The 23485-nt window shown below is 45.8% G+C and overlaps 1 protein-coding gene and 4 non-coding genes across 5 annotated transcripts; 1 reads left to right on the top strand and 4 right to left on the bottom strand.

The window, feature by feature from the left end:
• Positions 1 to 169: 169 nt before the first annotated feature.
• Positions 170 to 241, bottom strand: TRNAA-CGC (transfer RNA alanine (anticodon CGC)). The gene has a single exon. It is a non-coding gene; the product is annotated as a tRNA-Ala (tRNA).
• Positions 242 to 595: 354 nt separating this feature from the next.
• TRNAT-AGU (transfer RNA threonine (anticodon AGU)) lies at positions 596 to 669 on the top strand. Its single transcript has one exon. It is a non-coding gene; the product is annotated as a tRNA-Thr (tRNA).
• A 539-nt stretch (positions 670 to 1208) lies between these two features.
• Positions 1209 to 1278, bottom strand: TRNAG-GCC (transfer RNA glycine (anticodon GCC)). The gene has a single exon. It is a non-coding gene; the product is annotated as a tRNA-Gly (tRNA).
• Positions 1279 to 4088: 2810 nt separating this feature from the next.
• Positions 4089 to 8869, bottom strand: LOC148129191 (transcription factor HES-7.1-like). Its single transcript, XM_087945987.1, is given in 5 exon segments — positions 4089 to 5100; positions 8311 to 8389; positions 8520 to 8581; positions 8584 to 8614; positions 8741 to 8869. Coding segments are annotated over 5 exon segments (726 nt in total). The 5' UTR covers positions 8843 to 8869; the 3' UTR covers positions 4089 to 4648.
• A 14329-nt stretch (positions 8870 to 23198) lies between these two features.
• On the bottom strand, positions 23199 to 23269 carry TRNAG-GCC (transfer RNA glycine (anticodon GCC)). Its single transcript has one exon. It is a non-coding gene; the product is annotated as a tRNA-Gly (tRNA).
• Between the last annotated feature and the right edge of the window lie 216 nt (positions 23270 to 23485).

Genomic DNA, 23485 nt, shown 5'->3' on the forward strand with positions numbered 1-23485 from the left:
CACGAATAAATTCAAGCCGTTCTTCTACAAAGGATTTAAAACAGGAGACGGAATTTGCAAGGCTCCCTCCCTCACAAGCATATTTTTAAAAAATATTTTTGAAATTTATTTTTAAATATTTTTTAAAAAAGTTTCCAAAGGCAAAAAAAAAAAAAAAGAGAGAAAATTGTGGAGATGCCGGGGATTGAACCCGGGGCCTCATACATGCGAAGCATGCGCTCTACCACTGAGCTACATCCCCTTGCCCAGCTTCTCGTTCGCTTGCTTTGCTATTGATGCGCCGTTACTTTGAATTGAAGAGTTCTTGAATATGTACAGAGTATTTACACGGGCCGGAAGCAAAGATGCACGAGCATGTGCAAAGGGCGGGATGGAAAAGCCTTGACCCTCTTTTTTTTAAGCGTTGTCGAGTGTTTTTTCCCTTGTTTTCCCCATCGGAGTTGTTGGGGTTGTTGTTTTTTTGCACCATTGCTGCTGCGGGCGCCACGTTGCAAAAGTGGAGATCTCTCTTGCAAAAAAGAAAAGAAAAAGTTCCTTTTAGAATTATTCTACCTTTACATACTGAGATTAGGAAAAAGGGAAAAATTGGCCAAGTGGCGCCGTGGCTTAGTTGGTTAAAGCGCCTGTCTAGTAAACAGGAGATCCTGGGTTCGAATCCCAGCGGTGCCTTGTTTTTTTTTTTTTTTCCCCTCCTACTGCACCCCAAAATTCGCTCAATTTCCCCTTCGCCTCTGCAAAATGGCCACGGATGCAAAGAGCTGCGGTCCCGTTTTTCCCTAAAAATGCACCCCCTTTTCGCATTGCTACTCCAGCCAAGTCTCTGGTTTGATGTTTTGCAAATTTTGCAAAGGTTTTTTATTCCCCTCCCCTCCCGACACGGAAGCAAACGCATGCAGGGTTGTTTTTTTTTCCTCACGCTGCTCTCGTCTCATCTCCAACTGCCCTTGTGCGAAGGAAGGAAGGAAGGAAGGAAGGAAGGAAGGAAGGAAGGAAGGAAGGAAAGAAAGAAAGAAAGAAAGAAAGAAAGAAAGAAAGAAAGAAAGAAAGAAAGAAAGAAAGAAAGAAACCCAAGGATGCAGGACAAGAATCGGCTGCAATGTGGGAAATTGAAACCAGAAGCCGGGTTTGGGTGAAGAAATTTTTATGCAATTGTGGATCATCTGCTGGATAGGAAATTAATAATATTTTTTTTTAAAAAAAATCTATGTTGCATTGGCCGGGAATCGAACCCGGGCCTCCGCGTGGCAGGCGAGAATTCTACCACTGAACCACCAATGCGCCCTTGCTTGGTTAAATTTTTATAGGTATATAAACTCCATGCAATGCAGAAAAATGCCACCTATTCATCCATCCATCTAGGAGTCCTCGGTTTATGACCACAATTGAGCCTCAAATATCTGTTGCTAAATGAGACATTTGTTAACAACCATTTTACAACCATTCTCGCCACTGTTGTTCAGGGAATCACCACGGGTGTTATGTTAGTGACACGTTGTTAAGTGAATCGGGTTCCCCCCCACCCCCGACTTTGCTTGTTGGAAGGCCACAAAAGGCGTGACCCAGGGACACTGCAAACTATCATAAACACGAGTCCGTCACCAAGCGTCTGGATTTCGTGATCACCTGACCACAGGGGATGCTACGACAGTCGTTAAGTGTGAAAAATGGTCATAAGTCACTTTTTTCAGGACTGTTATAACTTCGGTCACTAAATGAACTGTTGCAAGTTGAGAACTACCTGTACTGTATGATTTTTTTTCTAATCTAGTTTTTATCTAATATATGTTTCCACTTACTATATAGTACCAACTGTCCTATGCCTGATGCCTTCACTTATATTTATTTTGCATTATTAATAATACTCTTGTTGGCATGATGATGATATTGGCCAGGATTATGTTGGTTTGCATGTATGCTGAGAGCTTCCGCACCCAAAACAAATTCCACGCTTGGCCAAATCAAGGATTCAGTTCAATTCAATTATTTTTCTCTCTCCCAGAATTCCCTCACTTGAGACAAATTGCTTGGATATGTTCTCTCTCCCTCAACTACTCTTAAAATAGCAGACTGAGCTTCCCTGAGAGGTGCTTAACTCTACTACCTGGATTAGCTCATTAGCACCCAGGACCAATTTAGGCGGCTACCGGTATGTGAAATTGGCATGACCCTAATCAACATAACCCATTTCGTATCCTAAGGAATTTGGCACCAAGGCATTCCTTTCCATGTGTATACAGAATAACTGAGTTGGAAAGGAACTTGGAGGTCTTCTAGTCCACCCCCCTGCTCAAGCAGGAAAGCCTATATCATTTCAGATAAGTGACTGTCCAGTTTCTTCTTAAAAATCTCCAGTGATGAAGCATCCCCTTCTGGTGGCAAGCAGTTCCATTGGTTCATTGTTCTCCCTAGGCAGTTTCTCCTTAATTCTCTCCATGAATAGTTTCCATCCATTGTTTCTTGTCCTTCCTTCTGGTGTTTTGGAGAATAATTTGATCTTCTCTTCTTTGGGGCACCTCCTCAAATACTGGGATAGTGCTACCATGTCGCCCCTGGTCCTTCTTTTCTGCAGACTGGCCAAACTCAAATCCTGAAACTGTTCTTCGTATGTTTTTGTCTCTAGACCTTTAATAGTTGCTCTTCTCTGCACTTTTTCACCCCCAAAGTCACAACCTCTTCCCAGATGCCTAGCCTCCAGTTTTGTCCTGCAGAGCAAAGCATCAACCCCCTTTTATTGTGAAAATATCTGTTAAACTGTTTCAACTCCTTCCCTCAAAACGATGCTATAGAGCCCTGCACACCAGAACAACTAGACACAAGGGGAGTTTTTTCCCCAAAAGGCATCACTCTGCTAAACAAATAATTCCCTCAACACTGTCCAACTATTTACAAAGTTTGCACTACTATTACTATTAATCTTCTCATCATTCCTTATCACCAGCTCCTCCCACTTGTGACTGTACGACTGTAACATTGTCGCTTGTATCCTTACGATTTATATTGACTGTTTCCTAGTATGATTTGTTTGCTTATTGTACCCTATGACTATTATTAAGGTTTGGACCTTATGATTCTTGACGAATGTATCTTTTCTTTTATGTACACTGAGAGCATTTGCACCAAGACAAATTCCTTGTGTGTCCAATCACACTTGGCCAATAAAGAATTCTATTCTATTCCATTCCATTCTATTCTAATTCTATATTTTATTATTCATTCTATTCTAATTCTGTATTTTATTATTCATTCTATTCTATTCTAATTCTATATTTTATTATTCATTCTATTCTATTCTATTCTATTCTATTCTATTCTATTCTAATTCTATTCTATTCTAATTCTATATTTTATTATTCATTTATTCTATTCTAATTCTATATTTTATTATTCATTTATTCTATTCTAATGCTATATTTTATTATTCATTCTATTCTATTCTAATGCTATATTTTATTATCTATTTTTTTCTCTATTCTTTTGTCTGTTCTGTTCTGTATTCTATCCTATCCTATTCTATTTTCCACCTTTTCCCCCCACCCCATTTATAACCACTGCTCCACAGACTCCACCCCCCCCAATGGCACCCACTCCTTAAAACATCTGGATAAAAGGTAGTTGTGCCTGTGTGATGCGGTGAGCAATTGCCACTTTTTGGCCCTTGACCACAAACAAGTTTTCTGCGAGACTGACTGTGAATCTTGTGGTGGGGGGGAGGTGTTTAGACACAAACACACATGCACACTCCAAAAGAGACACACCAGAGGTGGCATTCAGCAGGTTTCCGACCAGCTCTGGAGAACCAGTAGCGGAAATTTCGAGTAGTTCAGAGAACTGGCAAATAGCACCTCTGATTGACCCCGCCCCCATCTCTTCTCTGCCACCCGAATGCCATCTGATTGGCTGGGTCTCCTTGGTTGCCCTGCATAGGAGAACGGAGCTGGAAAGCAGGTTAGTTGGGTGGGGAGAGAACGGAGAGTTTACCGTATCCTTCCCCTGCCACACCCACCCAGCCACGCCCAAGAACTAGTAATAAAAAAAAAAAATTTGAATCCCACCCACCACTGAGACACACACAACAAAGGAGACCAGTCTTTGCTTTCATCTGGGTCAAGCCAAGTTTATTCAACCTCTGAGAACGATTCAGAAGCATATTTGCGACAGGATTCTTTCAAGAGAAAAAAAAAATATATGAATGCAACCTTCCTTCTAGGTAGGACATGCCTGGAAAAGGCAGAACTGCAGGAGGCAAAAATAAGATATATTTTTTTCCTCTTCCCCCCTCCCCTCCGCATCATACTTTTTTTTCGGGGGTGTTGTTACACAATTTGTTCCGCACACAGTTTGTCTTGCTTGAGTCCAGGGAGAAGATGCCAAAAAAAGAAGACGATCCCAAAAGAAGTCTTTGTGCCAAGAGATGTAGGAAAAGACAAACAATAACGACAACAACAACAACAACAACAAAGGGGTTGGGCTAGAAGACCTCCAAGGTCCCTTCCAACTCTGATTGACTGATTAACAACCACAATCCCCACCCCACCCCCTCTCACTCACACACACACATCCACACGCAACCCAACCCACCACCGTTCTTGAGTCTCTGGCCTCACGGAAGCTCCTGAGATGCGACCAAAGAAGAATGTGGGTCACAGACTTACGGCCACGGTCTCCACACTCTGAGTCCCATGGCCCCCCGTCTTTCGGAGAGTCTGCTCTGTGGGTCTCTGCTGCAGCCCTCCGTCTGTGGGGCCAGTCTGGGCGGGCAGGCCTGCAGTCCAGAGCTGGAGGGGCTACTGGGGGTGGGCCGTGGGGGCCAGGGGTACGCCGGTCCCCCCAGAGGCGGGCTGCACCCACCAAAGACGCTGGGGCTGTAACACGGCCAAGAGTCGTATCTGGGGTTGGAGGGCACCAGCGGTGTGCAGGGGAGCTCCGGCTGGGGCCTGGGGGTGAGTTGCTCCATGCAGTGACCGAGGCGGTCGACACAGAAGGCTTTCTGGGCAGGACAGAGGCCCGGGCTGGCTTGGAGGAAGTGGGCGGCTTGGGCAGAGCATTGGCGATGGCCGCTGCAGTAGATTTCCAGGAAAGCTTCGTCCTTGGAGGCCCCTTCTGCATTGTGTGGGGAAGGAGGGAGGGAGGAGATGGATATGAGAAGGAAGGAAGGGAAGAAGGGAAGGAAGGAAGGAAGTAGAAGGAAAGAAGGAAGAGAGATAGAAGAAAAGGGAGGGAGGGAGGGAGGGAGGAAAAGAAGTAGAAGGAGAGAAGGAAAGAGATAGAAGAGAAGGAAAGAAGGAAGAAAAGGAGATGGGAATGAGAAGGAAGGGAGGAACGAAGGAAGGGAAGGAAGTAGAAGGAGAGAAGGAAGAGAGAGAGAAGAAAAGGGAGGGAGGGAGGAAGGAAGGAAAAGAAGTAGAAGGAGAGAAGGAAAGAGATAGAAGAGAAGGAAAGAAGGAAGAAAAGGAGATGGGAATGAGAAGGAAGGGAGGAACGAAGGAAGGAAGGAAGTAGAAGGAAAAAGGAAAGAGATAGAAGAGAAGGAAAGAAGGAAGAAAAGGAGATGGGAATGAGAAGGAAGGGAGGAACGAAGGAAGGGAAGGAAGTAGAAGGAAAGAAGGAAGAGAGAGAGAAGAAAAGGGAGGGAGGGAGGAAGGAAGGAAAAGAAGTAGAAGGAGAGAAGGAAAGAGATAGAAGAGAAGGAAAGAAGGAAGAAAAGGAGATGGGAATGAGAAGGAAGGGAGGAAAGAAGGAAGGAAAAGAAGTAGAAGGAGAGAAGGAAAGAGATAGAAGAGAAGGAAAGAAGGAAGAAAAGGAGATGGGAATGAGAAGGAAGGGAGGAACAAAGGAAGGGAAGGAAGTAGAAGGAAAAAGGAAGAGAGATAGAAGAAAAAGGAGGGAGGGAGGAGATGGGAATGAGAAGGAAGGGAGGAATGAAGGAAGGAAAAGAAGTAGAAGGAGAGAAGGAAAGAGATAGAAGAGAAGGAAAGAAGGGAGAAAAGGAAATGGGAATGAAAAGGGGAGAAGGAAGGAAGGAAGGAAGAAAAGGGAGGAGATGGGAATGAGGAGGGAGGAGAGAAGGAAGGAAAGGAAGTAGGAAAGAGGTGAGAAGGAAGGAAGAAAAGATGGAAGGAGATGGGAATGAGAAGGGAGGAAAAGAAGTAGAAGGATAGAAGAGAGATAATAAAAAGGGAGATGGATGAAAGGGAGGAAAGTAGAAGGAAAGAAGGAGATAGAAAGTTAGAAAGGAAGGAGGAAGGAAGATGAGAAAGAAAGGGAGGGAGAGAGAGAGAAGATCAATTTAAGAATCACATTGGCAACTTGGAAACATACAAAGGGCAACTTTATGCCAGCAGTAGCCCCCTCCTCTCTTTTTGGCAAGGCTGGTGACGGCTGCCCCAACCAATTGGCCAAGCCATTCCCCACCTCCCACAAGCAGGACCCCCTTACCCCCCCCCCTCCTCCCCCCACATATCTAATTGCACTTACCCCATAAGGTCAAACAATTGAGGTGGCATTTGAGGGAGGGGAGAACAGAAGAGGAAGACAGGAAGGAAAGAAATTTACTGTGGAGGGAAAGAAAACAATAGAGTTGAATAGAGGGGGCTGCTTTCCCCAACGGGACGCCCTCCGAGCCTACCGACCTAGAAATCTGCCTATGTAATATTTGCCTCCATGTTTCAACTGTGTTCACCCAGGTGGGTGGACTTCAACGCTGGCTGGAGGGAATTCTGGGAGTTGAAGTCCACCCATCTTAAAAGTTGCCTTCTCCCTGGTTTTGCACCCGAGGGCAAAAAAAAAAATCTTAATTGCAGAGTTGAAAAGGTTCGGATTTTATTCATTTCCCAGCTGGAGGGAAACTTTGCTTTGTTGAGCCTTTTTCTTTTTGCCAAATTTTCAGCTCATGAGATCTTGTGAAAGGAAGGGAGGGAAGGTCAACCTTTTCTGGGCATTTATCACACGATATATTCCTCACATTTGTACGCGTTCGCCCCCCAATCTCACAATCTAGCGAGCATTTGGGCAGCATACAAGAAAGCCATGTCAGGAATGCTGACAAGGAACAGGAACCATTGGGGGCGGTTTACCTCCCCGCCCCAGGAACGAGCAGCTGTGAAAAAAATTGGGGAGTTGAAACCCCTTGCAAAGAAGGGCATTTTTTTGTGAAGAGCTGGACAGCTGTTGTGGAGTTTATTTCATCTTTGAAGGAAAGGAAGATGGAAAGGAAGAAAGATAAGAGGGATGAAAGGAAGGAGGGAGAGAAAGAAGGAAAGGAAGAAAGGAGAGGAAGAGAAAGAAGAAAAGGGTGGTAGAGGAAGGAAGAAGAGCAAAGGGGGAAGGAAGGAGGGAGAGAAGGAAGGAGAGAGAAAGGAAGGAAGGGAGAGGAAGAAAGATGGGAGGGAAGAGAGGGAAGGAAGGAGAGAGGAAGAAAGGCAGGAGAGACAGAGAAAAAGAAGGTAAGAGGGATGAGAGTGAGAGAAGGAGGAAGGGATAGAAAGAAGATTCTTTCTCTACCTCCCATCTTTCTTCCTTTCCTTCTTCCTTCCTTCTTTCCCTCCCTCTTATCCCTCTCTTCCTTTCCTCCTTCCCTTTGCCCTTCTCTCCTTCTCATCCCTTTCACCTTCGAAAGAAGGAGAGGAAGAAAGGTGGGAGGGAGAGAAGGAAGAAGGGAAGAAGAAAATAAGGCGAGAGGGAGGGAAGGAGGGAGGAAAAGGAAGGAAGAAGGAAAGGAAGACAGGTGGGAGGGAGAAGGAAAGAAGATACAGAAGGTAAGAGGGAGGAGAGAGAGGGAAAGAAGCAAGAAAGAAAAGGAGAGGGAGGAGAGGGATGGAAAAAGGAAAGGAAGATAGATGGGAGGTAAAGATGGAAGGAAGGAAGGAAGGAAGGAAGGAAGGAAGGAAGGAAGGAAGGAAGGAAGGAAGGAAGGAAGGAAGGAAGGAAGGAAGGAAGGAAGGAAGATGGGAGGTAGAGAAGGAAGGAAAAAGGGAAGGATGAATGAATGAACGGGGGACGGATGGAAGGAAGGAAAGGCAGGCAGGCAGGCAGGCAGGCAGGAAGGAAGGAAGGAAGGAAGGAAGAAGGGAAGGATGAATGAATGAATGGAGGGACGGATGGAAGGAAGGAAAGGCACGCAGGCAGGAAAGAAAGAAGGAAGAAGGAAAGGAAGAAAGATGGGAGGTAGAGAAGGAAGGAAGGAAGAAGGGAAGGATGAATTAATGAACGGAGGGACGGAAGGAAAGGCAGGCAGGCAGGCAGGCAGGCAGGCAGGAAGGAAGGAAGGAAGGAAGGAAGGAAGGAAGGAAGGAAGGAAAAAGAAGAAAGTACCTGGCAGCGGCTGCGTCTTGAGGAATTCCACCGTCTTTTGCAGAATTTCCGCTTTTTCCACTTTGGGGTTTCGGAGTCTCTGCGGAAAAAGAGGAGCCCGAGACGAGCGCAGGGAGGGGGAGGAAGGGGGGCATGAAAACCAAACTCTCTGCAGCTTCTTCGCGATCCCATCGCGGGGTGGGAAGAAAAGACCCTCCCCCGGGGCTCACCTCGTCGCGCGTGGCTTCCAGCAGCAAGACGCGGAGGCGAGCCAGGCTGCGGTTCATGCGCTCCGCCGCCGCTTCTCCATCAGGGGCTTCAGCAGCTGCGGGGTTGGAGGTTGGGAGAGATCGAAGGTGGGTTGGGGTCGGAAGCTGCCCTATTCCGCCCCCGCCCCCCGCGCGTGGGGGTGGGTGGGTGGGTGAGTGCGTGGGGCGGGGGGCTCCCCTACCTTCTTCCCCTCCTTGCCTTCCCCTCTGGGATTCCCCATCTTCATCATCGTCCTTGCCCCCGAGGAGGGCAGAGGTCCTGGTGGAGCGAGCCGGAGACTCATCTGGGCTGGGGGTCGCGGCGGGGAGACCCTTTTTATAAACCCTCCCGGCGGCCGCTCCGCCTTTGGTCTCTTGCGGGGGGGGAGCTGGCGCGTGGCAGGGGCACGTGCAGCAGGAAGACCCCTCCCTCCCCATCCACCCCCTTAACCCCACACACACACGCCCCCTGCGGCCCCTCCCACAGGGCCGTGAGGACCCCTGACCTATCCAATATGTTGCACTGCCGGCAGACCTTGGAGTCCTGCCGATTAACAGAGAGTTGGAAGGAACTTGTAGGTCATCTAGTCCAACCCGCCGCCCCCGCCGCCCCAAGTAGCAGACCCTACACCAACCTAGTTGAGAGATATAAGTCCCCCAATAACAGATAACAGACGTACAGAGTTGGAAGGGACCTTGTAGGTCATCTAGTCCAACCCCCCCTGGCCCAATTGGGAGACCCTACATCATTTCTGACAAATGGCAGTCCAATCTCTTCTTGAAAGTCTCAAATGATGGCGCTCCCACAACTTCCGAAGGCAAGTTCTGTTTCATCAGTCGATTGTTCTCACTGTCAGAAAGTTTTCTCCTTATTTCCAGGTTGAATCTCTCCTGGATCGGTTTCCATCCATTATTCCTTGTCTGCCCTTGGAAAATAGGTTGACCCCTTCCTTTTTTTCTGTGGCAGCCCCTTCCTCAAATATTGGAAGACTGCTCTCCTGTCTCCCCTGGTCCTTCTCTTCGCTAGAAATAAATTTATAAATTTATACTCAGAATACGGACAAGCCCGGTTCACAATTTCCAGAGTTTTCTTGAAGAAAAGAAAAGCGGTTGGAAGTGCGGCCTCCAAGATGCTTCCCAAGTTGGATTGAGCAAAGATCCCATCTTCAAATAATACATGGATACCCCTTGCACAATGCACACAATGCCTAAGAAGCTCTGCCAACTTCCCCTTCTTTTCCTTACACTATAAGATGAGCTAAACCAGGGGTCTCCAACCTTGGCCACTTTAAGCCTGGAGGACTTCAACTCCCAGAATTCTATTCTATTCTATTCTATTCTATTCTATTCTATTCTATTCTATTCTATTCTATTCTATTCTATTCTATTCTATCTATCTATCTATCTATCTATCATCTATCTATCTATCTATCTATCTATCTATCTATCTATCTATCTATCTATCTATCTATCTATTTAGATTTGTCAATTGCTTACAAGGTAATAGGTATAAGTATATACATAGTTATGAATATATGGATACCTATAAGAAAAATAAAAGAAACAATAGGACAGGGACGGTAGGCACGTTGGTGCGCTTATGCATGCCCCCTAGAGACCTCTTAGGAAAGGGTGAGGTCAATAGTAGACAGTCTAAGGTTAAAGTTTCTGGGGTTTGGGAAGAAACTACAGAGTCGGGTAGAGTATTCCAGACATTGACCACTCTGTTATTGCTGAAGTTGTATTTCCTGCAATCGAGTTTGGTGCGATTAACTTTGAGTTTGTATCTATTGTTTGCTCTTGTGTTGTTGTGGTTGAAGCTGAAGTATTCATTGACAGGTAGGACATTGCAATATATGATTTTATATACTATACTTAGATCGGACCGAAGGCGGCATAATTCAAGGTTTTCTAGGTATAGAATTTCAAGTTTGGTGGCATAAGGTATTCTGCAACGAGTAGAGGAGTGGAGAACTCTTCTTGTGAAATATTTCTGGACTTTCTCAACTGTGTTAATATCAGATACGTAATGTGGGTTCCAGACTGATGAGCTGTATCCGAGTATTGGTCTAGCAAATGTTTTGTAGTGGGCTCTAGCACTTAGGTCATTGGAGATGAGTACTCCAAGGTCCTTGATAGATTTCTGGGAGTTGGTCCTCCAAGCTTAAAGTAGCCAAGGTTGGAGACCCTGAGCTAAACTATAAGCTTAAGGGTCAACATGACATTGGATGTCTTCCATGGTTTTATTTCTGGGCTTCACCTTGGGAGGACGTCCCTTATCTTATTTATTTGTTTATTCGGCTCTGGGAGAATGTTCCTTTTTTCCAAGAAGATTATAACAAGTCATCACGTTAACTAAAAACATTTGGGGGTTTAGGGTGGTTTTAATATGTAACAGAAGGGGAGAAGGAATATTTTAGCTTAACAATATATATAAAACACTCTTTTATAAAAGAGTAACTTCTTATACTTTTTCCCTCACAGTGGATAATCCCTTAAACAGGAGCCAGCCATGTTGGGGTGGCAGCACCCAAAAAAAAGCGAATATAATCTTTGGTTGTATGAAAGGGAGTCCTCCCTCCCTCCCTCCCTCTCTTCCCCTTCTCCCCTCCCCTCTCTCTCCCCTCCCTCCATCTCTCCCCCCTCTCTCCCTTTCTCTCCCCCTCCCTCCATCCCTCTCTGTGTCTCTTCCCCTTCTCCCCTCCCTCCCTCCCTCTCTTCCCCCTTCTCCCCCTCCCCCTCTCTCTCCCCTCCCTCCATCCCTCTCTGTCTCTCTTCCCCCTTCTCCCCTCCCCCTCTCCCTCTCTCTCTCCCTCTCTCTCCCCCTCCCTCCCTCCCTCTCTTCCCCCTTCTCCCCCTCCCCTCCCTCTCTCTCTCTCCCTCCCTCCATCTCTCCCCCCTCTCTCCCTTTCTCTCTCCCTCCCTCCATCCCTCTCTGTCTCTCTTCCCCTTCTCCCCTCTCCCTCTCTCTCTCCCTTTCTCCCCCACTCCCTCTCTCCCTCTCTTCCCCCCTTTCCCTCCCTCTCTCTCGCCCTCCCTCCCCCTCTCCCTCTCTCCCTCCCTCCATCCCTCTCTGTCTCTCTTCCCCCTTCTCCCTCTCCCCCTCTCCCTCTCCCTTTCTCCCCCACTCCCTCTCTCCCTCTCTTCCCCCTTCCCTCCCTCTCTCTCTCCCCTCCCTCCCTCCCTCCCTCTTTCCCCACCTCTCTCTCCATACGTTGCTGGGTTTGGTGGCCGGTCCAAGGAAGCTCCACCAGTTGAATTTCCACCTCATGCCTTGACTTTGCCGGAAGGCGAGGAAGACCCCTGTCTCTCCAAAAGTTGCCAAGTTTAGAAACCCTGAATTCAGCTTCACAAGGGATTTTTTAAAAGTGAACAGGGCATCTGCAAAGTGTCTTACATTATTTCTTTTTAATTTTTTTGGGGGTGGGGGGGGGGGTGGGGGGTTAAGCCGTGGCTTGCTTTCATCCTGGTTTGTTCCCACCCTTGGTTCTGAGTTTGCCAAGCCCTAAACCTTGGCAGTCCATCGTGGCTTCGCCCAACATCCCATTCCTACCCACCCACCCGCTTCAGCCAGCCATTGTATAACATGCCCACCTCAAAGTGTGATTGCGGCCTTAAATCTCTCCTCTTTTGTTGCAAAAGCCCATCAAGTCTTTTCACAAGTGCCTGACATCCAAGGCGTCATTATGAGCATGATGATGATGATGTCGGTGATGTGGATGATGGCTGGTTGCCCAGTCAGCCAGATATTCAGCCTGGGGCTGACAGTTTTGTCCATCTATCGAGTCCTGCCAGAGAAACTGGGGTAGGCAGAGGTTCTTGTCTGATGGAGTTAGGTGACTTTGGGCCAATCGCCGGGTGATTGGGAGTTCCAGTCCTGCCTTAGGCATGGAAGCTGGCTGGGTGACTTTGGGTCAATCACTAGGAGACAGTGAGTTCTAGTCCTGCCTTAGGCATGGAAGCTGGCTGGGTGACTTTGGGTCAATCACTAGGAGACAGTGAGTTCTAGTCCTGCCTTAGGCATGGAAGCTGGCTGGGTGACTTTGGGTCAATCACTAGGAGACGGTGAGTTCTAGTCCTGTCTTAGGCATGGAAGCTGGCTGGGTGACTTTGGGTCAATCACTAGGAGACGGTGAGTTCTAGTCCTGTCTTAGGCATGGAAGCTGGCTGGGTGACTTTGGGTCAATCACTAGGAGACGGTGAGTTCTAGTCCTGCCTTAGGCATGGAAGCTGGCTGGGTGACTTTGGGTCAATCACTAGGAGACGGTGAGTTCTAGTCCTGTCTTAGGCATGGAAGCTGGCTGGGTGACTTTGGGTCAATCACTAGGAGACGGTGAGTTCTAGTCCTGTCTTAGGCATGGAAGCTGGCTGGGTGACTTTGGGTCAATCACTAGGAGATGGTGAGTTCTAGTCCTGTCTTAGGCATGGAAGCTGGCTGGGTGACTTTGGGTCAATCACTAGGAGACGGTGAGTTCTAGTCCAGCCTTAGGTATGAAAATGGCTGGGTGACTTTGGGTCAATCACCAGGAGACGGTGAGTTCTAGTCCAGCCTTAGGTATGAAAATGGCTGGGTGACTTTGGGTCAATCACCAGGAGACGGTGAGTTCTAGTCCAGCCTTAGGTATGAAAATGGCTGGGTGACTTTGGGTCAATCACTAGGAGACGGTGAGTTCTAGTCCTGTCTTAGGCATGGAAGCTGGCTGGGTGACTTTGGGTCAATCACTGGGAGACGGTGAGTTCTAGTCCTGCCTTAGGCATGGAAGCTGGCTGGGTGACTTTGGGTCAATCACTAGGAGACGGTGAGTTCTAGTCCTGCCTTAGGCATGGAAGCTGGCTGGGTGACTTTGGGTCAATCACTAGGAGACGGTGAGTTCTAGTCCAGCCTTAGGTATGAAAATGGCTGGGTGACTTTGGGTCAATCACCAGGAGACGGTGAGTTCTAGTCCAGCCTTAGGTATGAAAATGGCTGGGTGACTTTGGGTCAATCACTAGGAGACGGTGAGTTCTAGTCCTGCCTTAGGCATGGAAGCTGGCTGGGTGACTTTGGGTCAATCACTAGGAGACGGTGAGTTCTAGTCCTGTCTTAGGCATGGAAGCTGGCTGGGTGACTTTGGGTCAATCACTAGGAGACGGTGAGTTCTAGTCCTGTCTTAGGCATGGAAGCTGGCTGGGTGACTTTGGGTCAATCACTAGGAGATGGTGAGTTCTAGTCCTGCCTTAGGCATGGAAGCTGGCTGGGTGACTTTGGGTCAATCACTAGGAGACGGTGAGTTCTAGTCCTGTTTTAGGCATGGAAGCTGGCTGGGTGACTTTGGGTCAATCACTAGGAGACAGTGAGTTCTAGTCCAGCCTTAGGTATGAAAATGGCTGGGTGACTTTGGGCCAATCACTAGGAAACGGGGAGTTCTAGTCCTACCTTAGCCAACTGGGTGACTTTGGGCCAGTCCCTCTGTCTCAGCCCAACCCACCTCACGGGGTTGTTTTTGTGAGGAAAATAGGAGGAGGAAGGTGTGTTAGATAGGTTCACTGCCTTACAATAAAGGCAGGAGATGAATAAAATAAAAAAGAAAATTTGTTTGTTTCATTACATTTCTAAGCTGCCCATCTCTCTAATCCGGCAGACTCTCTGGCTCGTATTTATTGGAGGAGATGCTTTCGGACAGACCAACACACACCTATGCTCCACAGCACAATCTTTGCATTGGAATGAGCGAAAGCGCTGGAGGGTTGGAAGGCAGTGGTCTCTGTGTGTGTGTGAGAGAGAGAGAGAGAGAGAATCTGCATTTTTATCACCTTTTATTGGGTTTCCCTCATTAGAGAGCTAATTGTGGGAAACTGAAGGCCCCCCACAGCCATAAAGATGGAGGTGTCAGTGTGACCTCACAAAAACAGCTTCAAATAAAAAGGATGAGAACTTTCCCACAACTTGGAGAAGTCACGGGAGCCCAGTCCCTCAATCCTTTCCGTCAATCGGGCCGGCCGTCAATCAATCAAGCAGCCCCAATCCCACGGGAAAGGTGCCTCCAGAAGTTGCGGGTCACTAGAAGGTTTTTAAAGAAGCGATTGGACCAACCATTTGTCTGAGATGGTATAGACTAGGGTTTCCCCGCTGCAGCAGGGGGTTGGACTAGACGACCTCCGAGGTCCCTTCCAATTTAATTTATTCTGTTCTCCTGAAGTTTGACCCTCTTTCCACCCTATCTGCATTTTGGGGATGATTTGACCCTCTTTCCACCCTATTTTCATTCTGGCTCCTTTGGGGGTTACAATCGCAGAATGAAGCTTCACAGTTCCAAGGCAGTGTATCTGAATTTGATACTGGGAGATGGGCAAGAGGACAGGATTACTTCGCCTTTCTTGAGAGCCATCGTGAGGTTCCTTCCTTCCTTCCTTCCTTCCTTCCTTCCTTCCTTCCTTCCTTCCTTCCTTCCTTCCTTCTTCCCTCCCTCCTTCTCTCCATCCCTCCCTCCCCTTTTCATTCTTTCCTTCCTTTGTTCCCTCCTCCCTCTGCTTCTTCCTCTCTTCCTTCCTACCCTTCCCTTCCCTTCTTCCCTTCCTCCCTTCCCTTTTCCTTCTTTTCTTCCTTCCTCTGCCTCTCTTCCTTCCTACCCTTCACACTCCTTCTTTCTTTCCCTTCCTTGTTTCCCTTTCCTTTCTTCCTTTCTTTGTTCCTTCCTTCCTCCATCCTTCCTCTCTTCCTTCCTACCCTTCACACTCCTTCTTTCCTTCCCTTCCTTCCTTTTTCCCTTTTCCTTCCTTCCTTCCTTTGTTCCTCTGCTCCTTCCTCCATGCCTTGCTCTCTTCCTTCCTACCTTTCACTTTCCTTCTTCCCTTCCTTCCTTGTTTCCTTTTCTTCCTTCCTTCCTTCCTTCCTTCCTTCCTTCTTCCCTCCCTCCCTTCTTTCCTATCCTTCACTTTCCTTCTTCCCTTCCTTCCTTCCTTCCTTCCTTCCTTCCTTTCTTCTTCCCTTCCTTCCTTCCTTCCTTTCTTCTTCCCTCCCTCCCTTCTTTCCTATCCTTCATTTTCCTTCTTTCCTTCCTTCCTTCCTTCCTTCCTTCCTTCCTTCCTTCCTTCCTTCCTTCCTTCCTTCCTTCCTTCCTTTCTTCTTCCCTTCCTTCCTTCCTTCCTTCCTTCCTTCCTTCCTTTCTTCTTCCCTCCCTCCTTTCTTTCCTTCCTTCCTTCTTTATCAAATTAGAAGTTTCTTGGCTCTGGTCCTAATTCTGCTTTTTAAAAACAAATCAATGCCCATTTTCCCACAAATAGAACCACTGATTTATTAAATTTGTTTTAATATTTATTATGGTACTTCCATGCCTTCTTTAAATTTGTGCATCAGACAATTCAGAAAATCCCAGACTATTGAACATTCCTCTTCAGGATGGTCTATTTATTCTCATGTTTCTCAACCTTGGCGACATTAAACAACTGATTGGGGAATTCTGGGAGTTGAAGTCCACCTGTTTTAAAGTTGCTTACAGGCTAAATCTTCCTCCTCCTCCTTATCCCTCCAAGTTTAATCCAAGGAGATGATTGTTTGGTGGAACCTCCATCTTCCAGGTTAGTCTACCTCTGAAGATGAAACTGCTGCAGAAAAAAAAGGCAGGGAAGAGCCCTGAATCTCTGGGGTGTGGTGAGGTGGGGAAGGCGATTGATTCTCCAAGGGGGCTGGATTTCTTTCTCCTCCTTCTGTCCAGCCCCCAGCTCCCCCACCCCCACCCCAGGCACCCCTAACTTTTCCGTGGGAATTGCAGACAGATCAGCAGTTCAAAAGTCTCTGCATTGACACTTCCAAGCCTTTTGTCCCTGTAGGGTCGAACATCTGTGTGGCACACACACCCCCTTTCCCCATTTTGTCTCCAGCAGCCTGTAAACTCCAAGAAAAGGGTGTTGGGTTAAAACACACATAATCACACCTTTGCTCACTTTCCCAAGTGGGAAAGTGTGGAAGGGCACACCCCAGCTTGGGTAAAGTAGGCTGTGTTTGACACAACCTGCTGCTTCCCAGGGAATGGAGGAAGGGAGGAAAGAAAGAAAGAAATAAGAAAGAAAGAAAGAAAGAAAGAAAGAAAGAAAGAAAGAAAGAAAGAAAGAAAGAAAGAAAGAAAGAAAGAAAGAGGAAAAAATAAAGAATAAAAGAAAGAGAGAGAAAGAAACAGAGAGAGAGAAAGAGAGAAAAAGAGAAAAAGAAAGAAAGAAAGAAGAAAGAAAGAAAGAAAGAAAGAAAGAAAGAAAGAAAGAAAGAAAGAAGAAAGAAAGAAAGAAAGAAAGAAAGAAAGAGAAACAAAGAGAAAGAGAGAGAGAAAGAAAGAGAAACGGAGGGAGAGAAAGAGAGAGAAAGGGAAACAAAAAGAGAGAAAGAGAAAGAAAGAAAGAAAGAAAGAAAGAAAGAGAAACAAAGAGAGAAAGAGAGAGAGAAAAAAAGAGAAACGGAGGGAGAGAAAGAGAGAGAGGGGGAAACAAAAAGAGAGAAAGAGAGAAAGAGAAAGAAAGAAAGAAAGAAAGAGAGAGAGAGAGAGAAAGAAAGAGAGAAAGAGAGAAAGAAAGAAAGAGAAACGGAGGGAGAGAAAGAGAGAAAAGAGAAAAAGAAAGAAAGAAAGAAAGAAAGAAGAAAGAAAGAAAGAAAGAAAGAAAGAAAGAAAGAAAGAAAGAAAGAAAGAAAGAAAGAAAGAAAGAAAGAGAAACAAAGAGAAAGAGAGAGAGAAAGAAAGAGAAACGGAGGGAGAGAAAGAGAGAGAAAGGGAAACAAAAAGAGAGAAAGAGAAAGAAAGAAAGAGAAACAAAGAGAGAAAGAGAGAGAAAAAAAGAGAAACAGAGGGAGAGAAAGAGAGAGGGGGAAACAAAAAGAGAGAAAGAGAGAAAGAGAGAAAGAGAGAAAGAAAGAAAGAAAGAGAGAGAGAGAAAGAAAGAGAGAAAGAGAGAAAGAAAGAAAGAGAAACGGAGGGAGAGAAAGAGAGAAAAAGAGAAACAAAAAGAGAAAGAAAGACAAAAGAAAGAAAGAAAAAGAAAGAAAGAAAGAAAGAAAGAAAGAAAGAAAGAAAGAAAGAAAGAAAGAAAGAAAGAAAGAAAGAGAAACAAAGAGAGAAAGAGAAAGAAAGAGAAATGGGGGGAGAGAAAGAGAGAGACAGACAGAGAGACAGACAGAGAGAAAGAAAGAGCATGAGAGAAAGAGAAAGAATGAGAGAGAGAGAGAGAAAGAGAAAGAAAGAAAAAAGAGAGAAAGCAAGAAAGATTTGGTTACGGTCTGCTGCTTGAGCAGGCGGTTGGACTAGATGACCTCCGAGGCCCCCTTCCAACATTCTATGACTCTGATTCTGTTGCATTTCATCTCCTGCAAGGAAAGAGACGAAAGGCAACGGGCATCCAACCAGCTGTGCATCTATTCTTGCCTGCTTGGGAAGCTTTTGAAATTCACTGAGCGAGGGAGGGAAGGAGGGCAGGGGGCCTCTCTCCCTCCCCTCCCTTCCCAAGACCCCCCCCCAATCAGGTGCATGGACAGCAAAAGGAGAGGTGGGGAGGCCATGCTAAAACTGATGCTTGACTGCGGAGTGCGAAAAAAACGGGGGGCAAAAACGCTCCCTATGGATCAAAGGCCATAAAAAGAGGATGGGAGAGAGAGAGAGAGAGAGAGAGAAAGTGACTTTTTTCCCAAGGGAAAAACCCTCTGCCCCATTTTCCTTGAACCTCTGGGGGGCTCTCCGTTGCCCCACAGCGCCCTCCCCCTCTTTCAATTTCCATCATTATATATTTTTTAAAAAAATTTATTTTATATAAACAATTCCATCTTCCCTTTACCCGGTGTGTCTTCTGGGTACAAATATCTCGTGCAATCACCATTCCAATTAGTACTACCTATATTCATTACTACCATCATATCATGACTTTTATTCTTACTTCATCCTACTACACATGATATCTCTGATTATAACAACAATTCTTAAGCGTGTTCAATTTCTTATGCTCGTGTTTACTATGCTTCACTAGTCTTCTTAGATTTTCTAATTTCCATTTTTATTCTCCGGCCGTTGATAAAATGATTCCCGTGCCATATAATATTCAGTTTGTTCCTTTTCTTTAATGGAACATCCCAGATTTTTCTTTGGGGCAGGAATGGCTATCTGGCATCTGGCTCCTTATTTCCAGGCCTTAGAAAAAGCTGGAAATTTGGAGCATGTACAGAGAACCGTTGATTTTCATTAGACAGGAAGCAGCAGGTGAAGCTAGGCGGAATCACATCCGATACCTGTACAATCAGCACAGGAGCCCCCCCAAGGCTGTGTGTTATCTCTACTTCTCTTCTCCCTATATACCAATGACTGCATCTCAAACGACCCACCTGTTAAAATACTGAAGTTTACCGATGACACAACAGTGATTGGTCTCATTCGAGACAACGATGAATCCGCATACAGACAGGAGGTTGTACAACTTGCCTCGTGGTGTAACCGGGACAATCTGGAACTGAACACGCTCAAACCCGTAGATATGGTGGTAGACTTTAGGAGAAACCCTCCCATGCTACCACCTCTTACAATACTAGACAACACAGTATCAACAGTAGAGACCTTCAAATTTCTAGGTTCTATTATATCACATGACCTAAAATGGACACCTAACATCAAAAAGGTCATCAAAAAAGCACAACAAAGAATGTTCTTTCTGCGCCAACTCAGAAAGCTCAAACCGCCCAAGGAGCTGCTGTGATCCAGTTCTACAGAGGAATTATGGAGTCTGTCATCTGCACCTCTATTACTGTCTGGTTTGGTTCTGCAACCCAACGGGACAGACCAGAGGATAATTAGGACTGCAGAAAAAACAATTACTACCCACCTGCCTTCAATTGAGAACCTGTATCCTGCACGAGTCAAAAAGAGGGCTGTGAAAATATTTACAGACCCCTCACATCCTGGACATAAACTGTTTCAACTCCTTCCCTCAAAACGATGCTACAGAGCACTGCACATCAGAACAACGAGACACAAGGAGAGTTTTTCCCCAAAAGCCATCACTCTGCAAAACAAATAATTCCCTCAACACTGTCCAACTATTTACGAAGTTTGCACTATTATTACTATTGATCTTCTCATCACTCCCTATCGCCCATCCCCTCCCACTTGTGACTGTATGACTGTAACTTTTTTGGCTTGTACCCTTATGATTTATATTGACTGTTTCCTAGTATGATTTGATTGCTTATTGCAACCTATGACTATCATTATGATTCTTGATTCTTAATGAATGTATCTTTTCTTTATGTATACTGAGAGTATTTACACCAAAACAAATTCCTTGTGTGTCTAATCACACTTGGCCAATAAAGAATTCTACAATTCTACAATTAGATTCTGCTCTCTGAATTAATCAGAATAGAGCGGGAAGGGACCCTGGAGGTCATCTAGTTCAGCAGTCACCAATCGGTGGGCCGTGAGAAAATTTTGGTGGGCCACAGAGAAATCTCACCTCCAGAGCATCCCCCAAAGCAATTAATCCAGGCTGCGCAGGAACACAAGGCTGTGCTGTCCACATGGACCACGGGAACTCTCCCGCTCACTCACTCCTTACCCAGCAAACTTGCCTGCTAAGTTGCTATTTTTCCTTTTTCCGACCATCATCTGTTCTGCTGTGCCGGGAGATTTAGATTAGCTAGGAAGCAGGAAACGGTTGGATTTCTTGCTCTCTAGCTAGTCTTTAGATCTTCGGCTCTGCTTTTAAGCAAAGCCGAACCTCCCTTAGGACTGAAGGTTTGCTTGCAAGCAAATTCAGTGCAGACTCACGGCAAACAAATTTGAGAGACTGAGGTAGCCGATGGCTGATAGATAGATCACTGAATGATTATGTGAGCAACTCAATCTGCCTGCTTTGCCTGATTTTGGGTAAAAGTTGCTCTTTTTTAAAATTAAAAAAATTCAATATTTATATAAAGATTTATAATATTTACGTACAAGCCATGCCCAGCCAGTCACATGACCACCAAGCCACAACCACAAATTAGGCCACGCCCACAGAACCAGTCAGTAGTCCCTGGGATCTAAAATTATGAGTTTGGTGGTCCCTGAGGTCCAAAAGGTTGGCGACCCCTGATCTAGTCCAACTCCCTTGCTCAAGAAGGAGACCCAAGACCATTCCAGACCAGTGGCTGTCCAGTCTCTTCTTCAAAATCTCCGGAAAGAAAAGGAAAGAAAAAATGAAAAGGAAGGAAGGGAAGGGAAGTGGGAGGAAAGAAAAAAATAAAAGAGAAGGAAAGGCAAGAAGAAAAAATGAAAGGGAAAGAAGGAAGAAGTCAAAGTCCCCAAAAGAGGATCTTTCTCAGAAGGGAGGAAACTTCACACTGTGAGCAGGATTCGAACCTGCGCAAGGAAACCCTATTAGATTTAGAGTCCAACGCCTTAACCACTCGGCCATCACAGCTGTGTGGGGGAGAAAATGAACCTACACCTATTTTGTACCTTCTTCTTCCCCTCCTGGCCTAATATGGGACAGGGAGGGGTTGCATACATCTTAGGACAGATTTCTCCTCCATGTGAATGCTGAACAGGCATGTTCTGTAGAAAGCTAGCCGGTCAGGAAGACACGCATCCCCCCCCCGCCTCTACCAGTTCGCACCTATTCGCTAGAACCGGTTGTTAACATTCTAAGCAGTTCGGAGAACCGGTTGTTAGAAGAAATTACTGGGCTAATCCTGTAAGTAAGGCAGGAAGGAAACATTCTGGTGTTGCTTACAGAAACTGCCTCTCTGTTAACCTTTATTACATTCTTGGCAGGACTAGACTTCCTATCTCAAGAACATCTCTGGAGTTTTTTCCCCTTTGCTTGTGTGGAGTGACCATTACAGTTACAATGGCGCTGAAAAAAGTGACATGACCATTTTTCACACTTACGACTGTTGCAGCTTCCCCACAGTCATGAGAGGCCAGGCGAGGAGATGCGTGCCTTGTTGTGAGTGATATTGAGTTGGCCACACCCAGCCAATAACATGACCATCAAGCCACTCCCACCAACTAAGCCACACCCACAGAACTGGTTGTTAAAAAATTTGAATCCCACCCCTGGTTTAGCCCCTCCCCCCTCCCGTGTAAAAAGAATTGGAAGAGGCTTGTTAGGACCCCACAGACTCCTGCAATCTAAAATGAAGGACGGGTCGGTTTTTTTACCTCCTCCATGAGGTCTAGCCTCTTAGGGGCATGACTTTGTTTTATGACGCTCATTTCGAAGGTCATGGGCTGAATTTCCATTCCAGATGCCAAGAAGATACACTGACCTAAGGGCTGCATAGGTGCATAAAATGAAATAAAAAGAAATTCAATCAGTGGACTAGCAAAAGTCAAATAGGATTCTAAACTGAGATAAGCTCTTTTGCTTGTCATCAATGTATCTTCAGGGCTAAACTGAGCATTTCAATCGATCACTAATCAATACAGTGGAGGCAAAAAAAACCTCGTTCGCACAACTTGTTAAGTTTGAACTAAAATCCAGTTACTGGGTGATTTGGAGTTTGCAGCCCTTGGACCCATCACTCATGCAATATATAGATTATTCTCTGGATTAATTTTGACTTTAGTGTGGATTATTTATCATCTATACATCCATCCATCCGTCCATCCATCTATCTGTCTGTCTATCTATCTATCATATCTATCTATCTATCTATCATTTATCTATCTATCTATCTATCTATCTATCTATCTATCTATCTATCTATCTATCTATCTACCTATCATCTGTCTGTCTGTCTATCTATCTATCTATCTATCTATCTATCTATCTATCTATATCATCTATCTATTTATCTATTATGTAGCTATCTATCTCATCCATCCATCCATATCTACATCTACATCTACATCTACATCTGTCTATCTATCTATCTATCTATCTATCTATCTATCTATCTATCTATCTATCTATCTATCTATCTATCTATCTATCTATCTATCTATCTATCTATCTATCTATCTATCTATCTATCTATCTATCTATCTATCTATCTATCTATCTATCTATCTATCTATCTATCTATCTATCTATGCCTATCTCCCTATCTCCCTATCTATCTATCTATCTATCTATCTATCTATCTATCTATCTATCTATCTATCTATCTATCTATCTATCTATCTATCTATCTATCTATCATCTCCCTGCCTGCCTGCCTGCCTGCCTGCCTGCCTGCCTGCCTGCCTGCCTGCCTGCCTGCCTGCCTATCAATCTCTATCCGTTTCCAAGCCCAAGGGCAAGAACATTTCCTCCTTTCTTCCTGCTTTTGGGGGGGGAAGGACCCAGATTGTTGGGGGGGGCAACAGGCTGACTCTGCCAACCGCTTAGAGAGGGCGGGAAAGCACTATAAAGCAGCATATAAGTCTTAAGAGCTATTGCTATTGGCAGCAGTGGGGCCCGCTGTTTCGCTCCCACGTCCAGGGGTCGCAAAGCAGATAACAGATAATCAGAGTTGGAAGGCACCTTGTAGGTCATCTAGTCCAGCCCTCTGCCCAAGCACCATTTCTGACAGATAGAGGAGTGTGCTCTCCCCTGCTCTTGAGAAAACTCCTTTGGGTTGGGGAGGTTGTTAAGAAATGGGAGGTGGGAGGGAGAAAAGCAAATTAAACAGCCCTGGCCACCATGGTACAAGTCACAGCGTAAAGAGGGGGGAAAAAAAGAAGAATGTGTTGCATTGGCCGGGAATCGAACCCGGGCCTCCCGCGTGGCAGGCGAGAATTCTACCACTGAACCACCAATGCTCTGGCAAACAGCTGGATTTTCCTCTTCCAATCCTATGCAGGGCCACTATTGCTCCACGAAGTCACCAGCAGACTTTCCTTCCTTCCTTCCTATCTTCCTTCTTTCCTTTCTCTCTCCTTTCTTTTCCCCTTTCTTTCTTCCCTTTCTTCCTTCTTCCTTTCTTTCCTTCCTCCCTCTTCCATCCTCCAGCCATCCTTCCCTTTTCCTTCTTCCCT

This window comes from Notechis scutatus, chromosome Z (genome assembly GCF_049901735.1).
Source record: "Notechis scutatus isolate UNSWTSFEM ecotype Mainland chromosome Z, rNotScu1.2, whole genome shotgun sequence".
NCBI lineage: Eukaryota > Metazoa > Chordata > Lepidosauria > Squamata > Elapidae > Notechis > Notechis scutatus.